A 27,716-nucleotide genomic window follows, 5' to 3' on the forward strand; every position below is an offset into this window, starting at 1 on the left:
TGACATTTGGGTGACTATTTCTGTTACACTGTACATTGTCGAATTATCTGGCCCTTACTGGTAAACCAGAAAAACAAAAACAAAAAAAAAAAAACCTGTTGCCGTCAAGTCAATTCCAACTCATAGCAACTCTACAGGACAGAGTAGAACTACCTCATAGGGTTTCCCAGGAGCAGCTGGTAGATTCAAACTGCCGACCTTTTGGTTAGCAGCCAAACACTTAACCACTGTACCACCAGGGCTCTCATGTATATTATATTCATGAGAATTATGAAAATCATATATAGGACAAGAAAATGATTATATAAATAGAATGTTATTTTATGGTTAAAGATACTAAATAAAATCTGTCACAAAATACGAATTTATTATATAAAATTGAGACCAGTGAATTCTATGTAAACAAAATTCAGTTACCTTTTACAGTCAATACAGTTGTGAGTTTTTCTTCAGATCTGTTAAGCTGTTTAGGTACTTCTTGTTTTCAGCTCATATGGATCCCATGTGACAAAGTAGAACTGCTCCATAGGGTTTTCTTGGCTGTAATCTATATGGGAGCAATCTGCTTTCACCCACAGAGCTCCTGGGTGGGATTGAATTGCCAGCCTTTCAGTTAGCAGCGGAGTGCTTAACTGTTACGTATGGAATAACCAGGTTGGCTGTTTAGCTAGGCAACTATGATGCAGGGAATGTGATTCAAGGAATAATTATAATGAAGTCCCATGTAAACCAAGTCCTGTAAGGAGGAAAAGGTAGGCACAAAAGGGCAATAGGGTCAATGAATTTGATGCCTCAATTAAGATTTTTTTTAATTGACAGGATGGGGTATTGGACTATGTAAACCAGAGGTATTAGAGGCAGGGTTGGAGTGTGCTTAAGATATCAAACATATGGTCTCAGAGGTGGGTAGCTGAGGGTTGAGGAGGTAAGGATTATTGGAGATGAGGTACTAAGAGGCCAAGGCACTGACATCATCTATGTGAAGACTAGACGACAGAGGTAGGGGTGAGGAAAAATATTGATCCAAGTGCTGAAGTATTTAATGACTGCGAGGGAGTTTCAAGATCAGTAAGCGAGGGTGGTTTATGCAATATCGTGCACTTGAAACGACCAAGGGATAGTCCTATTTGCTTGCCTATTTCAGAAGATTTTTGTGACAGCCAAATGAAATATTGTCTGAGGAAGCACCATAACCCCCTGAAACAGATACAAAGTAGTGCTCTGCATGTAATTAAGAGCCCTTAGTTTCACTGATGCTTTGTGCCCATGTTTCTTTGCCTACAAAATAAGGATAAAGATAGTATCCTCTCCTGCTTCAGAGAGATTAGAAATTAAGTGAGACGATATATATATAAAGTTGTTTTTAGGCTTTAGAAAGAAAGAACTTTCTCTGACCAGGGTTGAGAGTCATTGTCTAGCTTTTGAGAACTCTGTGCAGCATGCTGGCACTCTGGATGGCACCCTGAATGTCAGATAACGGTTTTCTCTGTCTTTGATTTCAGACATTTCAGCAGTCCTCTCTGCAGCACAAATCAAAGAAGAAAAGCAAAGGTAAGAAAAGGCAATAAAATATTTACCTGCTGTTTTGCACTCTGTTAACCACAAGCACACTTCATCCAGCGTGGTCTGGAAGAGCACAACCCCCTAGTACGAGAATTCCAAAGACCAGCTTCTCCTTCAGCTCAGTTATGATACAAGGTACCTTTTACAACAAATAGTCTCAACAGGTTTTGAGACTGGGATTACATGTTTCTGATTAAATTATGTGTTGCTTATGTGGTGTAAGAAGTATTAAAGATTTCTGTGTTTTTCTTTTCTGATACAATGTGAAAATGAGAATTGAGGTTAAGCACGCAGACTTACTTTTGTGATTTATAGATTAATCTAACATCCTACCTTGTACAAAACTTAAAGAGCATTTTCACTCACTGTTACCTGTAGGTCCTATAGCAGGCAAGAGTAAAAGACGAATTTCTTGTAAAGATCTTGGCCGTGGTGACTGTGAGGGCTGGCTCTGGAAAAAGAAAGATGCTAAGAGTTATTTTTCACAGAAATGGAAGAAATATTGGTTTGTCCTAAAGGATGCATCCCTATATTGGTATATTAATGAGGAGGTAAGACATACACAAATTTTCTTTTCTCATTCATTTTCTAATTCAAACAATAGCCTAACTACAAGGAATACACATGGAAATTTGATATAGATTTTAAAATGTCTTCCTTTTATTCAAAGTTTCAAATTTTTTTCCTTTGTTTTTTGGGGGAGAAAGTCCTTTAGTAATTTAAGTAAATTAATATCACCCAGTCGCTATGAGTCGGAATCGACTCGACGGCACTGGGATTTGTTGGAGGAAACTCTGGTGGTGTAGTGGTTAAGAGCTACAGCTGCCTAACCAAAAGGTCAGCAGTTTAAATCCACCAGGTGCTCCTTGCAAACCCTGTGGGGCAGTTCTCCTCTGTCCTATAGGGTCTCTGTGAGTCTGAGTCAACTCGATGGCAGTGGGTTTGGTCTTTTAATTTAATTCATTTAAATCTATTTCAATGTTTCTTTAAAAAAAAAAACTAATAGACTAGCTTTGAAAAAATCTACAAGTATTCATTTTATTTGTCCAAATTAAGGGTGGGGGGGTTAAATAATACATCTGGATTGTTCTTATGATTTCCTGTTTCATTTACAGTACCTCAGATTTATATCCAGAGCAATTGTATCACAACCTATCACATATCACAGCAGATGAGCCAAGAGTATATCTTCTTTATTGATATTCCCTCAACTCTACATTTGCTTTGATTCTTAGCCATAAGCATCTTTCATTAACTTTATTAGTTTTTTTCAAAAAAAATAATATCCGTTATTACTTGTTTGTTTTATCTAAAAGTGTAGATGGGTTCACATGGTTTGCTGGCTGAAGTCTTACATTAATGTATTATGTTAAGATATTTATTAATTTGCATTTGAAGATTAATTTTTGAAATAAAATTTAACGTTTTATGCCTATAATTATAATATACACTATCTAGAGAATTATATGTTCCCTAGACTTTTTTTTTTTTTCTAGACAGGGTGTTACGTTAAGAGAGTGGACTCAGGATTTACACCACCTGAGTTACTGTTCCTCAGTTTCCTCATCTGAAAAGATGGGGATAATGATAGTGCCTATCTCACTGGGCTAGCATATGAGTAAATGAATCAATCCATGTGAAGCCCACTTAAAACATTGCCTGGCACATAGTATGTGCTCAATAAATATATATTATCAGTAATATTTTCACTTTGACTTACTTCATTTTTAAACTTGGATTAAATATTTTGTTGTTTAATGTGAATGTTTATTATCTATACAGAAAGATTTGGTTATTTTCTGTACTTTTGATATTTTTTGTGATAATCGTACAATTTCCTAAAAATGAAAATCCTGTATTTCATAAAATGTGTTTTAGGTGCAATAAACAAACTATGATTTTACCTACATTTTCATTAAAAACCAGATATTTATTAAATAGTTTTTATATGCCAGTCAAGTAGTATCAAGGTAAAGTGTCACTATGTTTCTGTTTGTTGTAAGGTCACTTGTAGATTTGTTTGCTTTATACTAGTTTATATTCTATCTTTCAAAGTTTAAATGATGAAAAACCATGTACCCTTCTTATTGAACAGTAGCTAACTTTCAATGAGAGTTATAGTTACCATGTGAGAGGTGAGTGAAAAATTTCGTTGTATACATCGCAGGAAATATCCTATTGTGATACTTTCTTTTTTTAGGAAAAATGTAAAAAAAATTCTTATTACATCATTATGAGGAGATAATAACTACTTCCAAAATATTTAAAATTGTTCATAAAGATTAAATTTTTAAATTGAAGACATCACGTGTAACATAACAGAAATCAAAGTTAGAAAAGGATTTGAAAATATTGTGTTTGCCTCAAGATTGGAAGAAAAAATTCAAATATTGAGAAAGTTTAATATTTCCCTTTTTCACAACACATTTCAATCACTATCAGTCATCAAATATTTATTAATTAGTTTTGCATAGAAACTTAGCATTGCAAGAAATCTTTTATTTTTTATTTATACACACATGCACCCATACACATATGCATACATACATGCACACTATAAAAATGAGATTATGCTCCCATCCACTACCTCAGAAAAAAATCTCTATTTTTTTTTTTCTTTGAGGTAGTGGATGGGGATATAATTTCATTTGAACTTGGTATATCAGGAGCCATGAACTGGTATAGCATAGATCAAATAAAAGTTGGGGAGAGTCGAAGTCTGAACTTGATCTTGAGCATGAGACGGGATACAGTGATAAAAGGGTTTAGGCAAAGATAGTCTCAGCCTAGTTGGGATAACTTGTTTTTCCCATCTAGCTTTACCAAGAGGAGGATTCTGTGCAGTAAACTTTCTAGGTGAACAATGATCTATTATACATATATTTATATATAGCATATGTGCCCAAGGCAGATATTTGAAGATCAGATTGATCTCTTATTTCCTTTGTAAAATCTCGAATACATGAAATAATGATGATATCATTTTAAAAAATTATGTCACATTTGAGAAGAGATTTTTTGGAGATGGAAGAGAAGTTGAATTAGTAAGCTTCTCCATATTTTAACATCTGAACATTAAAAATAAAGAATATCACAAGTTGTGGTAAATGTGGGCTAAAGTGATTTTACATGTTCTAAAAATGTATACACTCTGAAGAGAAAAATATTTACAAAACACTTTTAGAATTAAAGAATTTTCTATTTTTGTTTTAATGTAAATTTTTTTAAGTTCTATACATAGTTTATGGTACTCTAAGTGCTCAAAATATACCTTCAATTTAATCAAATAGGGTAGGTAAGTGTGGAATTCTAGTCTCTAAATGTCAAATTTAAGAAATTAAATGAACAGATTTATTAGTATAGATATTCAAGATAGAGTGTATAGTATCCTCCACTTCAACCTTTGGATGTAATATTCTAAGCAAGATTGTTTCCTCTTTAGGATGAAAAAGCAGAAGGTTTCATCAGTCTGCCTGAATTTAAAATTGACAGAGCCAGTGAATGCCGCAAGAAATAGTAAGTTCATTTTATTTGGGGAGAGGGAGAGAAGAGAATAGGAGGGTTGTTTTAATTTCTAGCTTTTAAATTACAGGATACTTGTCTAATGCTTTCAAACTGAGGTAAAAAGAAAGCAGTTTTGTGGGCAGAAAACTTACTGATTTCTACCATCATGGTAGAAGCATAGTGTATGTGAACTCAGTTTAGATGTTGAGATAATTTTACCCATAAAAATTATTTGGTTCTAACTTATTTCCCAATTTGAAAAAAAAATAAATGTTCTTTGGTTCCTTTTGCAGTGCATTCAAAGCCTGTCATCCTAAAATCAAAAGCTTTTATTTTGCTGCTGAACATCTTGATGATATGAACAGGTAAAGTGTTACTTAAATTTCAAAATATTTAGAAAGTCAGTTAGGCTTAGAATTCTAGGTTTTCTACATTGATGCTTAGGAAAAAATGTCACTGAAGTTTCTAGATTGACCAGTTTAAAAATAAACTGGGCCCAGTCACAGCTATATGCGGCCATACCTAATTTTAAAGAACAGCATTTAAAAAGTCAAACTCATTGACTATTTGTCAAGTGTATAAAAAAATGTGCCAGAATCCATATATAGTCCCCAAAAAATTCACTGCAAAAAAAGAGATTTTTAATTTTAAAGTCCACTTCGAAAATATGTCTTAAAATGTATATTCCCAGATGGCAAAAAAAAAAAAAATGTCCACAAAAATAGCTGACTTTTTCAAGTGCTGAGTACTTATGGCAGAACATCCATCTCAGTAATTCAGGCCTAAGCAAAGTTGGTATTTCTTTCTGTCACCTTTCGTCTATCACTGGACAGGTCTGTACAGCCACCTGATTAGATGACTACATGGTTATTTGGTAGCTCAGGGAAAACATAGATAGATAGACAGACAGGCAGATGGACAGATTGATTGATTTCCTTCATCTACCACATTTGCTTCATTTTTTCTTTCAGCTTTAACGAATTTGAGCCTTTCTTCCTTTTCCTTTCCTTTCTCTCTCCTTTTTCTAGAATTATAGAAATTAGGTTTAAGATTTAAAATTTTCCTCTTTACGTAACTTAAGCAGGCAGTGTATATCACATGTCTACTCTGCCTAGAATTAGGGTGAGGCAGTATAGGAGAGTGGTCAAGAGCATGGACTTTGGAACCAGCTCTACCACTTAGTATCTGTGTAACCGCTTCATGCTGGGTTATTGTCCCTTCTGTAAAGTGGGAATAGTAACCATCCCTTCTACAGAAGTTTTGTGAGGAGTAAGTAAGCACGCAGAAATGGCTTAATAGAACAGCGTCTGCTAAATTGTAAGTGCTGTATAAGCGTTTGCTATCAATATATATTCCTTTTATATACTTTTGACTTTTACCCCACTTACCTTTCTTTGGATGTCTCTAAAAAAACCAATAGCCAGGTGTTTTTAAGCACTAAATTGTATAGCTTCATAAATAGCTTGAACACACTAAATGATCTTGTTCTCTGACATTTGGCAGTACAGGCATGATTTTTTCAAAGCAAGGATGCAAATACAAGGAAATGGCAAAGAAGGTGTTGAGAACACTTGATTAAATCTATTGATATTAATGAGATAATTGAGCCTTTTATGTAGTTCCCATAATCTCCTCTTGATTTGTATAACTTACCATTCTTAAAATTTCATACTAGGTAATCAGAATTCAGAAAGCTTTTTCTCCTTAACTTGTTCTCAAAATGAAAATGTTTATTCACATACATGTGTACATATGAAAAGAGGAGTGAAGTGGTTGTGATCATTTATTTTGTGCTTTAATTATATTATAAAGCTACTGTGCTCGTTACTTACTATTCATCTGACACATGATGAGCCCAGTGTCCTGGGATAAATATGAAGGGAGTTCACATCATGGCCAATGTGAAAGTAAATGATGTGCGCTAGAACACAGGCACCTCCATCTAAGAATTATCATCATTTAATCATTCATGATACGTGCTAATCAGGGTCTTTTTAATCGTAGAAAATGGTGGCTTAAATGTTCAGTTTTATGAACTATAAAATCATTCTTGGTCTCCATTCCTTACCCCATGTTAGCAGTAGCTTCAAAGGTGTGCTCATGTCACTACCGCTCTTCCGTAACACTCTTATGGATATATCTGGTTTCTGTATCGCAGAAGCAGCTAAACCAAACCTCTGTGTTTCATTTTGTTGATTTTTCTAAGTAGTGAGTCAAAGAAGAAAAATCAATCTGATCAAAAAAACCTCATTTCCACATAAAACAGTGCTGTTTTCTGTAAGCTTTGCCATGGCGCACTACAACTTTTAGAATTAAATTATCTCCAAAATACTGAATCTTTTATTAAAATTTGATCATGATGGACTTTTATTGATTTGCCTTTGTTTTTTTTCTATTTTTTATAATCATACTCTTGGTGTCCACTTACAACTTTTAGAATTAAATTATCTCCAAAATACTGAATCTTTTATTAAAATTTGATCATGATGGACTTTTATTGATTTGCCTTTGTTTTTTTTCTATTTTTTATAATCATACTCTTGGTGTCCACTTACAACTTTTAGAATTAAATTATCTCCAAAATACTGAATCTTTTATTAAAATTTGATCATGATGGACTTTTATTGATTTGCCTTTGTTTTTTTTCTATTTTTTATAATCATACTCTTGGTGTCCACTTTCAATACATTTTAAAACATATATATTACTTGTTAATAGAAGTGAGGAAGAGCCAGTGTTAGAAATATTTGCAGAGGATTAGTGAGGGATTAGTGATGGGGATAAACACTCTCTTACAGCTTTGCTCATTCACCTGATTGTTACATAACAGCATGCTGAAGGTGTTACTTACTTTTTATGAAAATTTACCATGGTACAGAGAAACATATTTTTCTCTCACATAATTAAGAAAAGATGCCAATGGTCATCCTAAATTTAATTTTCTTCCATAAAATCTGAGCAGATCGCTCAGCTGCTAACCTAAAGGTTGGTGGTTCAAATCCACCCAGCAGCTCCACGGAAAAAGAGCCTGGTAATCTGCTTCTGAAAAAGATTACAGCCTAGAAAACCCTGTGGGGTAGCTCTACTCTGTCGCATGGGGTCACCATGAGTTGGAATTGACTCAGTGGTACCTAACAACAACAATATAATATATACACACACACACATACATATATGTGTATATATACATACATATATCCTAATGTATGTATATATGTGCATATACATAGATACACACACATATAATATTAAAACCTCACCTTTTCTGAATAGCTCTAAGTTTGATTGTGAGGTAATAATTTGCAAAAATACTTTTAAGCAACCTACCACCATCCATCTGTTTCCTCCACGGAAATAAACATTGAAACTAAAAAATATGTATATATCCTGTCTGTGTGAAATCTGTGGGGAGAAAATAAAACATTGTATTTCTCAAGTATTCGGAGACTTATTTACTGAATTTGGCCTATATGTTTCTTACTATGCCAGTACATATGTCTTTGTAATTGTGAGGAGTCACCAATAATTATTATTTATACATTTCTTCCATAATTTCTACTCTTATTTCCCTCTCAATACATTATTCTATGTCAATTATTGACATCTTTATTAGAATATTCACCTTAGGCCCAATATCCCCTTACTTATAATTTTTCATTTTAAAGCATTGGTAATGTGGTAAGGTATTGAATATTTAGCTTAATATTAAAGAACTTCATTGTCAGTATGCTTTAAAAAAGGTTCTAAATTCAATACTTGTATCCCTGACCACCTTATCTAAAATAGCTACCCCATCCCTGCCACTTTTGACATTCTAACTTTTTACCTTACTTGTTTTTTTTTTTTTACAGCAATTGCCAGTACTTAGCATATATTTATTTGTATCCCTATTTATTGTCTGTCTTCCTCCCTAAAATATAGCCATCATTAAGGCAGGTGCTTTGTTTTGTTTATCTCTGTATCCCCAGTACCTAGAACAGTAGATTCTCATGTAGACTCTTAATAAATATTTCTTGAATAAATTAATGCATATGTATCTGCTGTTCATAATAGCCTATAAATACCAAATCATAATTGTATCAAGTGTATAGGTAAACATCTAGCTAGAAAGGACACACTAATCCAAGACAGCACTTACAATTGTGTGGGTTCAGCCTTCCATGGCTGTGCACAGTGGCCTGAGTTTATCTACATACTTTCTGAAGAGTTTTTTTTTTTTTTTATGCACTGAATTTTTTTTCTTAGAAGTAGTTTAAACTTTCAGTTGTCTTAAGTCTAGCAATTCTGGAGCTGGTCAAAGACAGGAACTATGTCTTATTCATTTCTGTATCCTCAAAAAAGACAGGAACTATGTCTTATTCATTTCTGTATCCTCAAAACATAGCTCATCTCTCAGCACATAAAAAAAAAATAGCAGGCATTTAATAAATATTGTGGGATTGAAAAATTAAAGAAGCCTCTTTTTAGTTTTCCAGTTAGTCTCATAAGGGCCACATTGTACTTCAGACCTCTGATAAAATGTAGTTTCACTGAGATAAAAAAAAATAGTAGTAAATACAGGGCACTAGATTAAAATTCAATGATTAATATTCCTTTAGTAGTATTATTATCATCTTCACCCAAAACAGCACCAGGCTAGTCTTTCTCAAGAGTATTAAAATTTACCTTTTAGTACAAAGTCAACCCCTTTCTCCCTATAATAAGCAATAGACTAAATTTTAATTTTGACCTTTTACAATGATTAGTCAATTTTAAAAGATTATTTGACATGAAGTTGACTTCTTGATTATGGTTTATAATCTTCTGGAGTGTGTGTGTGTGTATACCATGCTGCTGAATTTGTTTGTTCAATTCTTATTTTATTCCGCTTCTACTCCAGTCCCTTCTTTACATCCCAGACATACTTGAGGTGATGATTACATTGTATGTTTTGTCAAAATAAAGTTGGAATGTAAGTGACTTATGATGACAGCTAATTTGGTTTTTGGTTTGGTTATTCTTAAAATTAAGGATTAAATTTCATAGATGTGATTTTAAGATACAACTTTCCTTCCTTTTCAAGATATTCTAAGTATCTAATGCACCATTCAAACCACTTGATATATATGATGACATATATGAGTCACTTCACAGAATGTCATCTTCCACTTGACAGGGGAATTAATCAGACTATCTTAGGAGAAAAAGCTCTCAAATGAAATTTTCTTTTCTTAAAAATATGTCTGGATTAGATTATTCTACAATTCAATGATGTTAACTATACTAGTGATTCCACACTTACCCAAGCTAGTTTGGCAGGTAGGTCCTCCCTTAATTTCTGATTTGGGAAAGTGTTTGGATCATAGCTCAGGATTTACCAGTGGAAAAGTGTCATGTTAGTTTAAAGATTTTATGAGTTGATAATCTGATGCAACGTGAATAGTTGGAATAATGAACACAGGAAAAGCCCTGGTGGGACAAAAGAAGGAGATTGAAACCATACTTCAGGAAGTCCCCTACGTGGGCAATAGCAGCACAACTGAAAGAGGAAAGAAGACTAAGATTTATTTTGAACTTACTATTGCCCATGAAAATAAATTTTCAGGACCTAAGCAGAAGTTAAAATTTGTATATGTTCATTGTGTTTTTGGACATTTTAATACCCTTGTATTTAAAGACAAGTTTCAGAAGTACCCCCAAGATATTTTTCCTCTTGTGTCATTAAACTTAAATGTGCTTCATCAAAATTATTATTTCATAATAGAATTATTATGTTCACTGGCAAGTTCCATAACTCTTCCCCTTATGAGGACAAATTAGACCTGATATTGTTTCAATATCTCTAAAGGAGTGTTTGTTCCGAAGAAAGAGAACAGCAGCAATATTCGGAGTGCTTCTACATTTGAAGCAACAGAATTAATGGGGCTTTGAGCATCTCAAAGCCCTTTCATGTTACAGATGTTAAGAGCGATTTGTGCTCAAGATTTTTCTATTGGAATAGCATCTGTAGTGTGGGAGCAATTTGTACTACATCAACTTAATAGCTCATCGAAGACTCTGTGTGTCAAGAGTAGAAAAGAACACATGAAAAATTACTCCACATATTCTTAAATGTCTTAAATATTTCTAAAGAAGTAAAGTATTAAGAAATTATGATTTTAATATTTGTCTTTTCAGGTGGCTTAACAGAATTAATATGCTGACTGCAGGATATGCAGAAAGGGAGAGGATTAAGCAAGAACAAGGTAAAGGAATTTTTTTTACAATTGCGCTGTAATTTTTTCTTGCCATTATCCTGCAAGATGCAAGGATTCACTGCTGTCACTTGAGAAAAAAACGAATATGCCAGTTGTGGTTATTTCTCTTCTGAGCACTCTGTGTCCAGACCATAGCACCTCATAGGTAAGTTTTAGGAAATCGAACAGAAAGAGAATGAACTCTCAAATTTTTTGAGCAGGTAATGTAGAGTTCTCTCCTGTTGGTTGCCCGCTCCTTCCGTCTATTTCTTATGGGGAAAAAAATTTTTTAAACCTATAATTGTATATGGAAACCCTGGTGGCAGAGTGGTTAAGAGCTATGGCTGCTAACCAAAAGGTCGGCAGTTCGAATCCGCCAGGCACTCCTTGGAAACTCTGTGGGGTAGTTCTACCCTGTCCTATAGGGTCGCTATGAGTCGGAATCGACTCAACAGCAGTGGCAAGTGGCATAATTGTATATATTGACTCAGCTCCATGTCCTTGGTGGTGGATTTTTTTTTTCTGTTTAACAGTTTCATAGACATGTAAGTGACCTTCTACGCAAAGAGCTCAAATTAATGATCCCTTCTTCAATATTACTTTCTTCGATAAATTATCTCATTTGGTTATGTTCCTCAGCTCTGTTACTGTATAACTCTGTGTCTTACAGAACTTGCCATGGTATTGACCTCAGATCCATGAAGCACAATGTCATGATGCGGCATTGAAATCTTAACAGTAATAAAAGCTGTGATCACCATTCTAAGATAGATTCCCATTTCCCAAAGAGTGTTTGCTGTATATAACCCTTGGAAACATAATAGTTTTTTGAAGTTATTTGAGAGAGCTTAAAGTTAAAAGGATTCCATAGATGATACACATACATACTTGTAGTTGTCTTTCCAGTGGGCATAGCTAGTTTGTCGGTAGGGAAATTCTGAAAATTCAGTTTTCTCTCCAACTCAGAGTAAAATCTTAGCCAAAAGTTTGAAAAATATCAAAAAACTAAAGGCTATACAGATCTAAAGAAGATAAGCAGATCACAAAACCAATGTCAATAAATGCTTAGGGCAAGGGCCGGCAAATTTTTTTCTATAAAGGGACAAGTAGTATATATTTCAGGCTTTGTGTGCCAGCCAGTCTGTTACAACTACTCTACTGTTGCAGCACAAAAGCAACCGTAGATAATAGACACACATGCGTGAATGTGGCTGTGTGCCAACAAAACATTACTTGTGGACACGGAAATTTGGATTTCATAAAGTTTCCATGAGTTGAGAAATATTCTTCTTTTAATTTTTCTTCATTTGAAAAGGTAAAAACCATTCTTGGCGCACAGATCAGTATCAAGGCTGGCAGAGGACCACATGTGGCCCTCAGGCTGTAGTTTACTGACTCCTGGCTTAGGGCCATGGGATGAGGGAATTGGGGAGGTGAAGTGAGGAGATAGGGCAGGAAAATTTCAAAAAATAGCAAAACATGGTTCCTGCCAATGGGAATTTATCACCTCGAGGACCTCAAAAATACACACTTAAAGTTGCTTAAGAAAAATTTAAGAGCAGTATAAGGGTAAATGAGTAATAAGTACAGTACGCAACTGATGAAAAAAAATTGCTAAGCAGATACAAAGTCTAAAAACTAACAACAAAAAAAAAGCCTAAGAAGGAGGTGTGGTTAGTCTAGAAATGCTTGCTGGAGAAAGTGTCTACTGAGCCTGATTTAAAGTTGGTGGTGAAGAAGGACAGAAAACATTTTATTCAATTTTATGTGCTTCTGTGTAAGGCCCTCAATTAGGCACTCTAATTGTGTAAAGGTGAACTAGGCACCTATCCTGCCTGAAATTACATTACTCAGTACAATATAGAAAGCGCAATGTAATAGAGCTGAAATACTAATCAAGATCCATGAGAAGTAAGAGGCTTCAGAGGTTCCTTCCAGGAGGAAAATGGGGGAAGGTTTTATGTTGACTCTGTTATCTAAACTGGTTCTCGCAGAGTGGGAAGGATGTGGACCCAGGGAAGTAACACAACAAAACCTTCCTGGGAGTGGTACAGCATGAATCATTCCACAAATAACGTGGAAGCTATGGCCATCAAATCGGCGTGCATAGGCAGATCTCAGCCACGACTACGAAATATCAGATCAGTCATTATGCCACATTTCTGAATGGTTAATAGTTTATTCCTCACATTCATGCCTCAGTTTAATTTGTTAGGCCTAAATTTGTGGTAATAATACTAAAAAAAAAAAAAATCAGCCTGCCTTTTCAATTTCCTTTAAAAGGCATAAAGCAGTCCCTTAAAAGTACATGTAAATCTGTTTCTGATTTTTTTTTTTAAGATGCAAGAATTAGAAGTGTGGACAGTGTTCAATAGAAAAAGGAATCTTTGGAAACAGTCAGTTTGCATGAATAAGGATTTTCAGGCTTCTGTATTTTATCACTCAGCATTATCTTGAAGCATACATTTATGCTTGGTATTATATAGCCAAATTTCATTATGGATGAAAAAACTGGCAAGTTATATAGTGCATGCGGGTTCCAAAATGTATTTAGTCCACGGATTCATGCTGTCCTCTTTGATGCAAGTATTACATTTTAGTACATATGGCATATTCAGAATTTAATGAAGGTGATATACAGCCATCCAGATAGACTGACTGGAGTGTGGTAGAAAATCATAGGCAGAAGCTAGTAGTTCCAATATATGGAACCTCAATCTCTGAAATAATTTTGATTTCCACCTAGAGTGAATGTTTCTCAGGCATTTTAATAGAGGACACAAACATATTGGACTCCCTCCCTTCTGCATGATTAGGTCACACAGTGTTTTAGATAGAAAACCACTGGGCAGCCATCTGTTCCATGCTCCTTAGAGTAATTGACATCTCCTGAGTACCAGTCTCAGTGCTGAAGTTAAGCTTTATATACAAGATGCGGCTCTGAGGATTAGGAATATTTCCCAAAGATCCAAAGGAATGACTGCCAAGTGTCTCTATTTAAATGCCCAGTGCAGCTTAGAGGTGACTTTCTTTGACTTAAATAAAAGTTTAGTGACTCACTGTCTTTAACTCCAGAAGTGTAAAGGATATGACGTTCCCTTTCATTATTTGTTACACTAAATTCTGCCAAGGTCACAATTTGGCTGATTATGTGCTAAGTGTTTTCCTATTTTTCTTTTTTTTCTGGCTTCAAGTCAGTCCATCTTACATTATTTTCAGTCAGATATAAGGTCTTTGTAAGGCTTTAATTATTTTAAAAAATGCAATATATTGTATTTCTTTGCTAGTTCTAAAAAAAAGCCAATTTTTCTCAAATTATCCTTTGCTATCAACATGAGAATGAAAAATAAAAGTTTTCCACTTCCAGCGATGGCATGATCATTTACTTACAAAATTCAGTATCACTGTAAGAGACATTGAAAGTATGTGTTTTGTGCTATATAGAGAGCTAAGGAAAAGAAATTAATTTGCTCTTAGAATAAAAGTCAGACTAATTTCAGCCTCTGAGCAACGTGCATGCCTCTGATATTCCACGCAAACCCAAAAATGCCTGACTAGATTTTCTTTGTAGCCTCATCTCTGGCATTGCTCTCACAAAGATACACAGCTCAGTGTGAGAAATATAGTAGTTTGCAAAATGGTATTTCATCCTTTCCTTAGCAACCTAAGAAAGCTTTAGATTGATGGTGCTTTTTGATAAACTAAAACATGCATCAAGTAGTGAACTAGAATTCTTCCTAATTTAGCTGAAGGGAAAAAGAAGAGAGAGAGAGTCTCCCAAAACCTGTCACTTACGGTGACAGCTATAGAGCCCTTGATAAAATGGTGATCTCCTCAGTGTGCTAATAAGGACCACTTGAGATTGCTAACTTTTGAATCCCCAAGGTGCCAGTGTAAACATCAAGGAGAAACTCAGCAGGGGTGCTGCAGTTTCTGGAAATATAGTGGAGACGATAAGGGGAGGATTGATCTTGGCAAGCCTGCTGCTGGGGGGTCGGAAGAGGTTAATTTCTTCACTGCTAGCAGTGACTTCCCACTAGTATTTCAAGCTCCCACAAAACTACCCAACCCAGGCCCCAGGAATCTAGAATTTACTTTTCATTGCTGGAACTTGCTGCAAGAAAAACCTAACGTCTAAGAAGACTAACACCAGGCGTTTGTCACTTATGCAATCTAGGCCAGACTGTCCTGGCATAAAAACTACCCATAAATTCACCCAAGAAGAAGGGGTCCTAATATTTATTAGGTGCTTTCAAGGTGTAAGACACTTGAATATATTTTACCTTATTTACTATTCCCATCCCACTCACCCCCCCACCCACCCCCATGCACAAAACTCTGAAAGGTATTTATTATTAGCTCCTTTCTACAGATGATGAAACAGACTCAGAGGTTAAGTAACCATCACAAGTGCACAGAGATGGTAAGTGGTGCAGCCAAGAATTGAACCTACATCTGTCTGAGTCTCTAATTCATGCTTTTTCCACCAGTATTTGCTGGGTTAATTTTTGGGCAATTGTGTCAATTCATATTTGAAGGGAAACTTAGTACACTGGCTGTCACCAGCTTGATCCAATGTAAGAAACAGACATCAAATTTAAATTAATTAATCCTTGCTTAAATTTTTTTTTATCTTTTACTCAAAGGGGATAAATTAATGTAGAAATAGAATTTTCAAAGTACTTGTATTGTGAGGCATGAATATAGTAGCGATTTGTTTTATTCCCAGTCTGCATTGCTGAATCATGTCTATTCAGAATAGCCATTTATATATACCAGCGGGAGGTGGGGAAGGGGGTTAAATGGTCGTGAATGTACTTCACATTTAAATTCTCTTTCTGTGTTAATACAAGAGTCCCAGTGACTCAGTCTTCAAAGCTTTAGGACAAGGCAATTTTTTAGTTCAAATCCCAGCTCTACTGCTCTCTAGCAGGCATATAGTCAGCACTCAGTAAACATTAGCTGTAATTGCTACTATTAATATCAGTCAGCACCACAAAGAAAATATATTTCAAATTTTACAATTTTGGAATTGCTGTGTGGCGAGGTGTTCCTATAAAATATGTGCTATGATTTTTCACCTAAATCTAAATATTAGTTAATGCCTGTAATGATTCTTTTGTAATTTGTTTTTTCATAAGAATAGGGTACTTTTTGCTTTAATGCCTTTATTTTCTTTAATCATCTGACATTGGTATGGGTAATAATTCTGAGTTTTTCCTTGTAAATCACATAAAAAATTAACCCAACTGATACAGGGTGTTTGAGAACAATTCTGATTATTGGCCGTTCTGCTACATTTAACTTACTCCAGTAGTGGTACCTCAGAGTTCTTTCCTTCCTTCTTGCCTGGGTCTGCCAAGTCAGTTTGTCTAGCGACTTGTATTTTCTACCCTTTTAAGTAGTTCTGGAAGTTTGGAACTTTCAGCCCACATCAGCAGATTTGCCCTTTTGCATTTGGCAAGAATCGGAGTTTGCCATGTGTTTCTAAGTAGAGGTGGGAGTATGGTGTTATAGAGATTGATGTCAGCGTGACTCTGGAAACAGTGATTGTTAGATAACCAGTGAATTGAAGCCAGAGAAGAGAATTTGGAGCATTATTTTTAGAGCTGATTGTATTTGTAGAGATCTACAGCAATGTATCTGTTGTTTTTCTTTGAGTATTCATCTTTAGGATAAAACAATACACCTTTAAGAGACATCATATAACATTATCCATCAACTGAAGCTTCGGAATAATTTGACCTGGAAACTAAAACACCCTGAACCTGATTTGGATTATGCAATGTCTTTTTCTTAACTCCCTAAAATTGTGACTACATTTAATTACGTGCTTTGAAAGGTGGTGGCAATTAGGTGATTGTACTCGTCCTTCTTCCTGAAAATCCAGTTGAAAATAAAAATTGGTAGGCTGGGCGGGGGGCGGTGGGAGATGTAGGGCTGGAATTTAAATTTTCTTTTGTTAAATGATAGTGTGTACTTTTGGAAATATGGCCAGAACCATTTAATAGAATGTTGATGTGTCCACATGTGTGAATTTTCAGATTACTGGAGTGAGAGTGACAAGGAAGAAGCAGATACTCCATCAACACCCAAACAAGACAGCCCTCCACCCCCCTATGACACATACCCACGGCCTCCCTCTGTAAGTTAACAACAGGAGTATATTTAACAGAAATTTATGTAGTAGATTGTGTGTCAAACTTTGGGTTTCTGAGGGGGAAAGAAAATTAAAGGTCTAAAATCAATAAGGAAATATTTTTTAAGTATATGAAGAATGTTTAATCAGGAGAAACAGTCACCACAGATTCCAGGCAGTATAAATAGCTAACCAGTTTTATTAGGAAAATATACTGTTTGTGTCAGGCTAGCCTTCATAGAAATACCAACAACAAAAAAAATTTTTTTAGGAAAAGATCTATAAATTAACCGTACTAAAACCAAACCGAAATGAAACCCGTTGCCGTCAAGTTGACTCCAACTCACAGTGACCCTATAGGACAGAGTAGAACTGCCCCATAGATTTTCCAAGGAGCAGCTGGTAGATTCAAACTGCCAACCTCTTGATTAGCAGCCGTAGCACCTAACCACTATGCCACCAGGGTTCCACACTAATCAAGTTCACTCCTATGTCCTTTAGAAGCAACTCGTGAAGATCAATATTACATCTGTATTGAACACGTTTTGGTGTGTTACTTTTGAGTCAGCAGTGGGATCAGATTTAATGTATATGTTTCTGTGCTGCTCTGGAATTCTTAAGCCTGTGTAAATTATTTGTGTATAGAGTGTACTTTGGTTTTTTTAATCAGGTAAACAACTGTCCTGGTTTGCTTGGAACTATACCCCATCAGAATTACCGAGTATCTCAGTAGTGACCCAGTTTAGATAATACATTACATGATCATGCTAACCGTAAGAATCCATTCTGCCTCACTTGGGACTGTGTCTCCTATATAGGAAATGGAAGCTGGATTTAGGCAGCAATAACAGCCAATCCAATTCAGCCTCCATATTACTCAGGGTTCAGGGGGAGTTTAATAAGAAAAGTACTGTGCAAGATGTTGCTATAATTTTAGGCTACTTCTCAGCCTTGGTTGTGTATAAGAATCACCTCTGGAACACTTTAGACATGGAGATGCTCAGGCCCAATATCGTAAATCAGAATATTTACTGAATAATAGTAAGTCAGAATGTTTGGGCCTGTGAATGGTTCACTGTACCAGACTGTGAACTCTTTGAGAAGAGAGACTCTGTTCTGTTCATCTGTACATTCCCATGGGCTGGCACAGCACTGGCACTTATTTATTAAGTGCTTAATAAATATTTCTGAAATACATGAACGGGCACTTTTGGCTAATAACGAAAAGGGAAGCCACATTTTTAATAGAAGTGCTTGATGACGGAGGAGACGTGGGGAAAGCTGCAGAATTGCCCCATCTGTATGCACATTTCTTTAATAAAGTCGGTACTTTACCTAATGCAGCAGAGTGCAAGGGAGAAGCTATAGAAAGAAAACAAGGAAGTTGGTGACAAATTTAGTTTATTGTATTTTTCCTGTTTCCCTCAAATGTCATGATCTGAACAATTCCTTTAAAATATCTATAAAAGAGGAAGAAAGGAAACCTTCAGCTTCACTGAACAGCCCTTTAAACTTATGAATTTCAAGAAAGAAACTACTCACAATTTTTTAGACAAGTGGAAAGGTAACCTACTGCCCACAGAAAATGCCAAGTAATTTCTTCTCCTTTACCCAGGGGAGCAGCACAGCTTGTCCTGGCCTCCACCCCAGCTTTATTTGTGATGATAATATTGAATAAATCTGACTCCTCCTCCCAGAAAGGGGCCTGGGCAGGTTTGTTAGCCCCCAGAGCTAGATTAAGGCTGTTGCAGTAGGGGTACCTGCAAGTATTTTATACTGTTCACTTGACGTCAAATCTTTTTTCTGGACTAGCCTTTGTACTATGACATATATTCTCAAACTTTGAATTCCAGGGATAAAAATTTTCTGTTTTTCTTTGGTGCTTATGTACCCTGTAGCGTCTGTGCTCAGGGCAAGTGTTAATCCCCATCAGGGTATAATCTTATCTGCCTACATTTTTTTTTAACTGTGATAAATATACATGTGAAAAACAATTGCCACTTCAACGTTTGAAAATGTACAAATCAGTGCACTTTAATTACGTTCATCGTGTTGCTCCTTTAGCGACTGATTTATTTCACTCAGCATAATGTTTTCAGGGTTCATCCGTGTTGTAGCATGTGTTAGGGCTTCATTTCTTTTTTAACACCCTAGAAAGTGCCTGAAAATTGACAAGACCATAAGGCAGCTTTTCCATGAAGAAGAGGAATGATTCTGTTTGTTTATCGGCATTTTGTTTTCCTATCCGAAAGGTTCTCTCTTTGCGCTCATCTCAAGCTACATAAAATCTGGAAGTACAAATTTGGGGAACAATACCTCTTCAGGATTTCAAATGTGTAGAAATTTTAAAACCAGAATTGTTCAGTTGCTGAACATTTTTTAAGCACTCACATGTTCTTTTACTTTTATTGTTGTAAAATTTTGCATTCATGTGTCAGATTTTTTTCATGAGAGCCTAGTGTAACTGTATTTCAATATATCCATGCCTCTATCTGTTGAAATGTAAGCTGGGGGCTACTTTTGAGATATCTGAAAACTGGAATAGTTATTAACTTCACTAGATAAGAGTCTGCCCACTTAGGTATTATCTGGTGACAACCCAATGTATTCCTCAGGGGTAGAACTGGCCTGTTATCTCTGAAGTGACTTATCAGGGGCTCCTTTCCATCCTCCACAGATGAGTTGTGCCAGTCCTTACGTGGAAGCAAAACACAGCCGGCTTTCCTCCACAGAGACCTCTCAGTCTCAGTCTTCTCATGAGGAGTTTCGCCAAGAAGTGACTGGGAGCAGTGCAGTGTCACCCATACGCAAGACAGCCAGTCAGCGCCGCTCCTGGCAGGATTTAATTGAGACACCACTGACAAGCTCAGGATTACACTATCTTCAGACTCTGCCTCTGGAGGATTCTGTCTTCTCTGACTCCGCGGCCATCTCCCCAGAGCACAGGCGGCAGTCCACCCTTCCAACTCAAAAGTGCCACCTACAGGATCACTATGGGCCATATCCCTTAGCTGAGAGCGAGAGGATGCAAGTGTTAAATGGAAACGGGGGCAAGCCTCGAAGTTTCACTCTGCCTCGAGATAGCGGGTTCAACCACTGCTGTCCGAATGCGCCTGTTAGTGCCTGTGATCCACAGGACGATGTGCAGCCAACAGAGGTGGAGGAAGAGGAGGAGGAGGAGGAGGAGGAAGGGGAGGCAGCAGGGGAAAACGTAGGAGAAAAAAGTAAGTATGTTTATGAAGATTCTTAGCCTGTATATAGAAAGTCTTGATCTTTTCAAACTTATTTTAAGAAAATAGAATTTTGTTTCTTTTTTTCTTAAAATAATGGTCTTGCTGCGTAAGAAGTTAGGTATACCTTGATGCCTTACTTTCAGAACTTCAATTACTTGGGAAAAAATGATGAGCAATGAAGCTTATATCCCAGGACACCCACAGCTAGAGCAAATAATTCTTTTCTCCAACCACCCATTTGCTTTTTCTTAACTTCACTTATCCACTTTCGCCTCACTTGCATGCATCATCCCTTTGGCCCACAGTGGTTGACCCCCGAATCTGGGTTAAGGAACTATAAACGTTTATACCAGAGTGTTAGAAGAGCTTTGGCTGGATAAGTGAACACACACACACACGTATCTTCCATTTTCACTGTCAGAAGATTTAAAGGAAAAATTGAAAAGGCAGTTTTTTCAACAAGAAATTTCACATAGCATTTCTGTCAACTCCAAAGAGCTGAGCTTGTTTCTAGAAACCAAGTTACCAAAAGCATCCATCTACTCTCTTGGTATGTATGTTGATTGCCAAATTCGGTTTATGTGCATCAGCTCTTAAGGGAGACAAGTCAATTAAGTTACCCTCTGCCTTGTTAGCATTAAGAATATGTTTACTAGTGATCAAGCTCTTTATCCAACGTGCCATACCAAGCATCTGTTTATAACTAATGTTGATGCGCCAGTTCAGAAACCCACGCTGGTTGAAGGAAAAGGCTGTAACATAGTTATTTTAGTGTAGAAATAAAATCTAGGCTTGGCTATAAATCCTGAATGAAAAAGAAATTAGTTATGGAAGAAATAGTATACACCTGTTTGCATCTCTTTACTCAAAATGAAGTTTGAGTCAGTTGGTGCAGCTTACTTGAGCCAATGTTGATGAAGCCACAGCTACTGGTTTGGTCCCCCGAGGGCCTTAGGCTCCTCTCTTAAGGGTACAGACTGTATCTTTGAACCTATTTGGCAGGTACATGGGACTTTGATTACAGGATGTGCTAGTGAAAGTTCATCACAACTGGAAAAACAACTCAAAGCTCACAGGTTACCAACAGGTCAGGAGCCTCATGTCGATGTCGACCTTGGCTCATTGAAAATGAGAGTCACTTTGGAGATTATTGACTAGAGAATACAGCGGGCTTCCTTTTAGGGTATGACTCTTCATTGGATTATTTAATGGGAATGAAATCACATCGTTCACCAACAAAATATAAGCATCGCTTATGATAAAACTCATATGTTAAGGCCATTTCCATATGAAGTATATTTTAGCCATTATCTCCAGGAGGAGCATTATAAAAGGTACACTGTTGGTACAGGGAAGGTAATGACCATCCATTACCTGCCAAGCCCTCCCAACATTCACATTTATTAGAGATCATATAAGAGTCTTGTGAAAGAAATATTTAGGAGCCATGCTAGGCTTCTGTAGGAGTTCTGGCAAGCATGCTAATTCATGTTTAATATTACAGTTATTAGCAAAAAAAAAAAAACAGGATTAATAAATTTTTTCTAAGATTTAACTAAAGATGAGTTAGAAACTCCACTTCCACTGTCATCCAGGTGCTACATAACAGCTATAACTCAATATGTGAGGTTTATTTATTATTCTACAAACATATTGGAGAAAACACTTCATCTCAGCCATTTTTAAATAAATTGTGTTAAAATTAGGCACCAAAACCAAAAAACCAAATCTGTTGCCAGAAATGAGGCACAACAACAAACAAACAAAAGTTTTGGTTTGAAACGAGGCACAGCCCTCGAAAATAGAGAATTCTGATGGGCAAACATCCCTACAGGTAGAAGTCACTGAAGCTGTCTTTTTTAGGGCAAGCTAGTTACCTAACGCTCCCTCCTAGCCATAGTGTAAGGGAGGACTAGAAAGGAGAAAGCGTGTCCCAGAATGTGAAAGGAAAGCACGGTGCCTTTGCTGCCCTTCCTTCAGGTTTTTTAGTGCTCCACTGAGCATCTCTCGTTAGATTGCTTTTGATGTTTTTTCTTTTAGCATCTCTTAACTTTTTCTGTTTTTCTGCATATTAGATTTATTTTTAGCCATGTAAATGCAATCCTGGCGTGATTTATTTTTTCTTAAGGTTCCCAGATGAATTAAGTGGGCAGTTATTCAGTACTTCCCCCCACCCCCCACCCCCCAGCCCCCAGCCCAGTGGGCTCTTTCTTTGTGGAATAGTTGTAATAAAGCAGAACAGTCCTAGACAGTATGTCAGTAAATTTGTTATTGCACATTTTGTCTTTATGAGTAAATGTTGTAGGACAATTCATGCTATTTCAGTCAGATCTGCTTCACTAAAGGTGGTGGGTGGTGTACCATCTTTCAGGCCCCATTGCTCTCTGGGTGTTTTTCCATAAATCTTGCCACTTGATGTCTCAGTGTACTTCAAACTGTTCTCAACAGAGCAGTGCATTTCTTTCTTGCCCAGAAGATGCTTCTTATTTAATGGAATATGTATGTTCGCCTTTCTAGTGATGGTTTTTCTGTATTGTTATTTCTAATATTTAGGAACATGCAGTTTGATGAGCACTTCTTTTGGGAAACATCAGCTTTAAAATCAGTGTTTTCAAAAGAATCTTGAAGGCTTAGTGAAGGGGATGTCATGTTCATGGCTACCCTGGATTGGCCATTGGGAGTAAATATTCCAGGCTGCATATTCCAACCAAGCTGCCTGGTGTTATGTCAACAGAGCATAAGTTATACATGGGAAAGGAGCCATGGCCATTACATCAGCCTCAGACTTATGTGCCTGCCACCCACCACACAGCACTCTGCTGCTGCGTGGCTCAGCAGGCAATTCAGGTTCTGGAAAATGGAAGTCCAACAGCAGTGTGTTACTAACTATCCTTCTGAGGCCAGCATTTGGTTTGACCTACTAAAGTGAATTTGTACTAATCAAGTACAGACCTGCAGAGAAAATAAGTTTAATGTCCCTGTCTCCAAACATTTTTCTCAGTTTGCCAAGAAATTAAAAATAGGAAGCCTCAGGCAGGTCGTGGGTAGGAGTAATAGGAGAAAAAAAAGGAAACCATGAAAATATGGACTTTTATTTTTTTATTATTTTTTTTTACCTTAAGGGTAAAGAATTATGTCATCAACCAAACCCCTTTCTATAATTTATGTTACACTTTACCTTAATATAGAGCTTATAAAACAGTCTAGACAGAAGCAAGATGTTCTTAAATTCATGGCCTAAATGTTTTTCGATTTCCTTATAGATATGGAATTTGACCCTGCTTATGTGGTATAAATTTAGCCCTTTTTTTTTTTATGAGGTATAAATTTAGCCCTTAAGACAGATTTCAATCTGTCTTCTCATGGCTGAACTACCTTTTGTCTTATTTTTAAATTTAATTATTTAACTGACTCATTCTGCTATTTTTCCCAGACTGAACTCATTTTAGTCTAAAGTGGATGGTACTAAAAGTACACAGGTGAGACCTGTCTTGTTTTCCTTTCACTGAAAAGTCAGCTTGCATATTAATTATCCTGACCTACTTCAGTGGCATTTGGGAGATGTGACAAGTAATTTTCTATCATCCCAATTAGCAGTTTTGAAGCTTATTGAGGTGTGGGCTTTACATACCTCTGCTAAATTAAAGTATAAATTATGTCAGGTTGTATAGATTCTAAGAAGTATAAATCAGAAAAATGTGGGACGAAGTATAAAAACACATTTCATTCAGAAATCGTCTGCCATAACACCAAAATACTGTTTCGGTAATGCGTCTTGAAGTCTGCTTCAATATCTCTCTCCTTTGCCGTACTGGGCAATTTAGATGAAGTTTTTGCCAGATTTATCCCTTAATCCTGCTGACTTCCCCCGGCAGTTATAGAGGTACTGTTTCCTAGCCATACATTTTTGATACTTTCATTTACTCAATGGAGTTATAATGTGCTCTTTTTCATTGTCTTGGGGATAATCTACCAGTATTCTCAATTAATTTGCACGTATATTTAGCTAGGTAAAGCAAAACCTAGGTCTCTTTTTTTGGCAGAGGAGGGTGAGGGGAAATACAGTCTGTTACTTTGTAGCTACTATATGCATCAAGTTATCTGCCTGATAAATTTATTGACGCTTTCAAAATGAGATCTGCTGAGAAATAGATTTTAAAGTCATTTGTAATATCTAACATCCTTTGTGCACCATTGATAACTTAGGAGCTGCCCAGAATATGCAGCTCAGTGGCTTAGTATCCTAAATGATCTAGCCAGAGAGGCCGGATAATGACTACCAGTACAGTGCAGAAGAAGATGCATTAATCCTCTTCAACCACTTTAACAGTCCTAGAGTAATTTCCTGAAGATTTTCTAAAAGCCACGAATGTTATTCTGAAGAACATTCAGGTATGAGATGTGTGTGCAAAGGGAAGATATTGCCAGAATATGAAATCGTGTTGAAAGGAAAAAAGGAATAAGTTACATGTAAAGAAAAATGTTGCAGCACTTTGCACTGTTTTATTTGTTGTCAAGATAAATTATCCACAAACAAAGAATTTGGAAGACCATAATCATTAATAATCTCAAATGATAGTTCCGGTCTAAAGGGAATAGATGTTGTTATGTGCCACCGAGTTGATTCTGACTCGTAGTGACCTTACAGGACAGAGTAGAACTGCCCCATACAGTTTCCAAGGCTGTAATCTTTATGGAAGCAGACTGCCACATCTTTCTCCCTTGGAGCAGCTGGTGGGTTCAAACCGCCGACCTTTTGGTTAGCAGCCAAGCGCTTAACCACTGCACCACCAGGGCTCTTTCAAAGGGAATAGATAGAGAAGGATATAAGCAAAGTGAATAAAAAGACATGCAGTACAGTCAGAAAGAAGTTTAAGGCGGCATCCTTGGCTGGTTATGTAAAAAGTACATATAAAGAAAATATGCAGAAACATATATAAAGTAATAAATATTCTCTCGATACCTTATTGTCTGATTTTGAAGACTCTTAGGGAGACATAAAACACTGAAGATTAGATATAGAGTCCAGCTATAATTCTGATACTGGTCATAAAAACAAAAATTGGGTTTTTATCAAAACTCCCTGGTTTTTTGGCTTAAATAATGAGGAAAAGTTATTAGCTTACAGGGAGGTCAGAGGTGGGGCTGATGTGGGGTAAATTTAGTGGCTTTACGATGTCAGGACTCTGAGATAATTTTGCTGTAATGCCAAGAGGCTTCCCTCCTTGATCTCAAGCCTCAAACGACAGCTCCAATCATCCCTTCTCAGAAGACAGCATCCAAAGAGCCAAAAGCCAGGCCCTATCTTTAGTCCTTTTGGTAAGATCAAGGAAAACTCTCCCTGGCTTCTTGCAGCAGATAAGTCCCCACATCTTACTGGCCAAAGTTTCACCATCAACATGACCATGCCTAAACAGCAAGGAAAATGAAATCATTGTGACTAGTTTAGATGAAGTTGATTACTTTTTAAGATCACGAAGAAAAGAAGTGACCAAGCTGCTTGTCATTACTTTCTACAAGAGCAGCTCTGCTACTATGTGTGTTATGTCTTCAAATTTCTTCATTCAAGTAGTGTTTCACTCTTTTAATACGTATATGCAAACATATACACCAGATCATATCACATCGTTAAAAAGTCTTGGCACTGTAGAAGCGCTAGATATATGAAAGAGGGGATAAATATTATACAACCCTGAAAATGTGGCAAGCCTGATATCGTTATTGTTGACTTTTGAATAAGCATGTTTTACTATAACTAGTAAGTGATCCTACCTTAGAATACAGTCTTTGGGACATTCTTCAGTTCAAATTCTTGCTTTGTCACTCTGCTACTTGCAAGTTGTGTGATTGATCAAGTTACTTAACACCTTGACCTCATTTTTTTAATCATTAAATCATATAACAGTGTCTTTTATCTTTTGAGGTTATGTGACGATTAAATAAGATAATGCTAGTAGCCATACCTGACACATCGTAAGTGGGTCCAATGTTATATATGATTATGTAAGTGTATGTAGATTTTATGCAGATTTGAATTTAGGCAAAGAAGGCAATTACAGTACTTAAATAGTGAACTGTTGTTGTTGTGTGCCCTCGAGTCAATTTCTACTCATAGCAACCCTACAGGACAGAGTAGAATTGCCCCATAGTGTTTCCTAGGCTGTAATCTTTATGGGATTTTTTTTAATCTTTATGGGAGCAGGCTGCCAAGTCTTTTCTCCTGCAGAGTGAGTGGCTGGTGGGTTCGAACAGCTGACCTTTCAGGTAGCAGCCAAGTGCTTAACCATTGTGCCACTAAAAAACCCCGGAAAACCCCACTAAAGAGTGTTTACATGACTACATGACCTATCTTTGTTCAGTTCCAGCTATTCAGTTGAGCCACACGAATTGCTCTTTTTGTAGGTCACAGTGACAAAATGTCAGCAATTTTGTGTGTTTCCATATCAGCTGTATTCTAGGAGCTAAAATAGAAATTTCTCTCATTTCACATTCTCATCACTCACTACTTCTTCTGTTTTTGACTGTGGACGTTTGGGAACTCAAAAGAAACCTTGAATTCCAAAAGCAATAACCTCATACATATTTACTGAAATATGTATTTATAGGTCTTGCCATCAGGGTCTCAGTTCAAATGTTTTCCCCTCAGAGAGTCCTTCGCTGACAATCCAGTCTGACCCAGATGCCCCCGCTCCCACTGCCCCCATTCATCCTCTGGTACCAGTTGCCATTAAGTCAATTCCGACTCAGGGACCCCATGTGTGTCAGAGTAGAACTGTGCTCCACAGGGTTTTCAGTGGCTGAGCTTTCAGAAGTAGACTGCCAGGCCTTTCTTCTGAGGCAACTCTGGGTGGACTCAAACCTCCGACCTTTTGATTAGCAGCCCCATCTCTGGTACATTCTCCTCTTTTATATTCTTTATACCTTTGTCACTATGGGCATAATATTATATACTGTGCACTAGTTTTTCATCTCCACCCACCAGAATAAAAGCTGCTTAAGAGCTGGGATTTTATTCCCATCTTATACACCCAGAGAAACCCTGGTGGTGTAGTGGTTATATGC

At 36.6% G+C, this 27,716-nt stretch overlaps 1 protein-coding gene across 4 annotated transcripts in view; it reads left to right on the forward strand.

The window, feature by feature from the left end:
- The window catches only part of CNKSR2 (connector enhancer of kinase suppressor of Ras 2), a 273,991-nt gene that overhangs the window by 208,763 nt on the left and 37,512 nt on the right, over positions 1–27,716 (forward strand). For all 4 annotated transcript variants that reach the window (XM_003415953.3, XM_003415954.3, XM_023555163.2 and 1 more), the window contains 7 exons: positions 1,503–1,551; positions 1,942–2,114; positions 5,006–5,079; positions 5,361–5,432; positions 11,224–11,291; positions 17,327–17,427; positions 20,099–20,645. In XM_003415953.3, coding sequence (XP_003416001.1) covers positions 1,503–1,551; positions 1,942–2,114; positions 5,006–5,079; positions 5,361–5,432; positions 11,224–11,291; positions 17,327–17,427; positions 20,099–20,645 — 1,084 coding nt within the window. The remainder of the gene's footprint in view (positions 1–1,502; positions 1,552–1,941; positions 2,115–5,005; positions 5,080–5,360; positions 5,433–11,223; positions 11,292–17,326; positions 17,428–20,098; positions 20,646–27,716) is intronic.

The sequence above is a fragment of the Loxodonta africana genome, chromosome X, assembly GCF_030014295.1.
Source record: "Loxodonta africana isolate mLoxAfr1 chromosome X, mLoxAfr1.hap2, whole genome shotgun sequence".
NCBI classification, from domain to species: domain Eukaryota; kingdom Metazoa; phylum Chordata; class Mammalia; order Proboscidea; family Elephantidae; genus Loxodonta; species Loxodonta africana.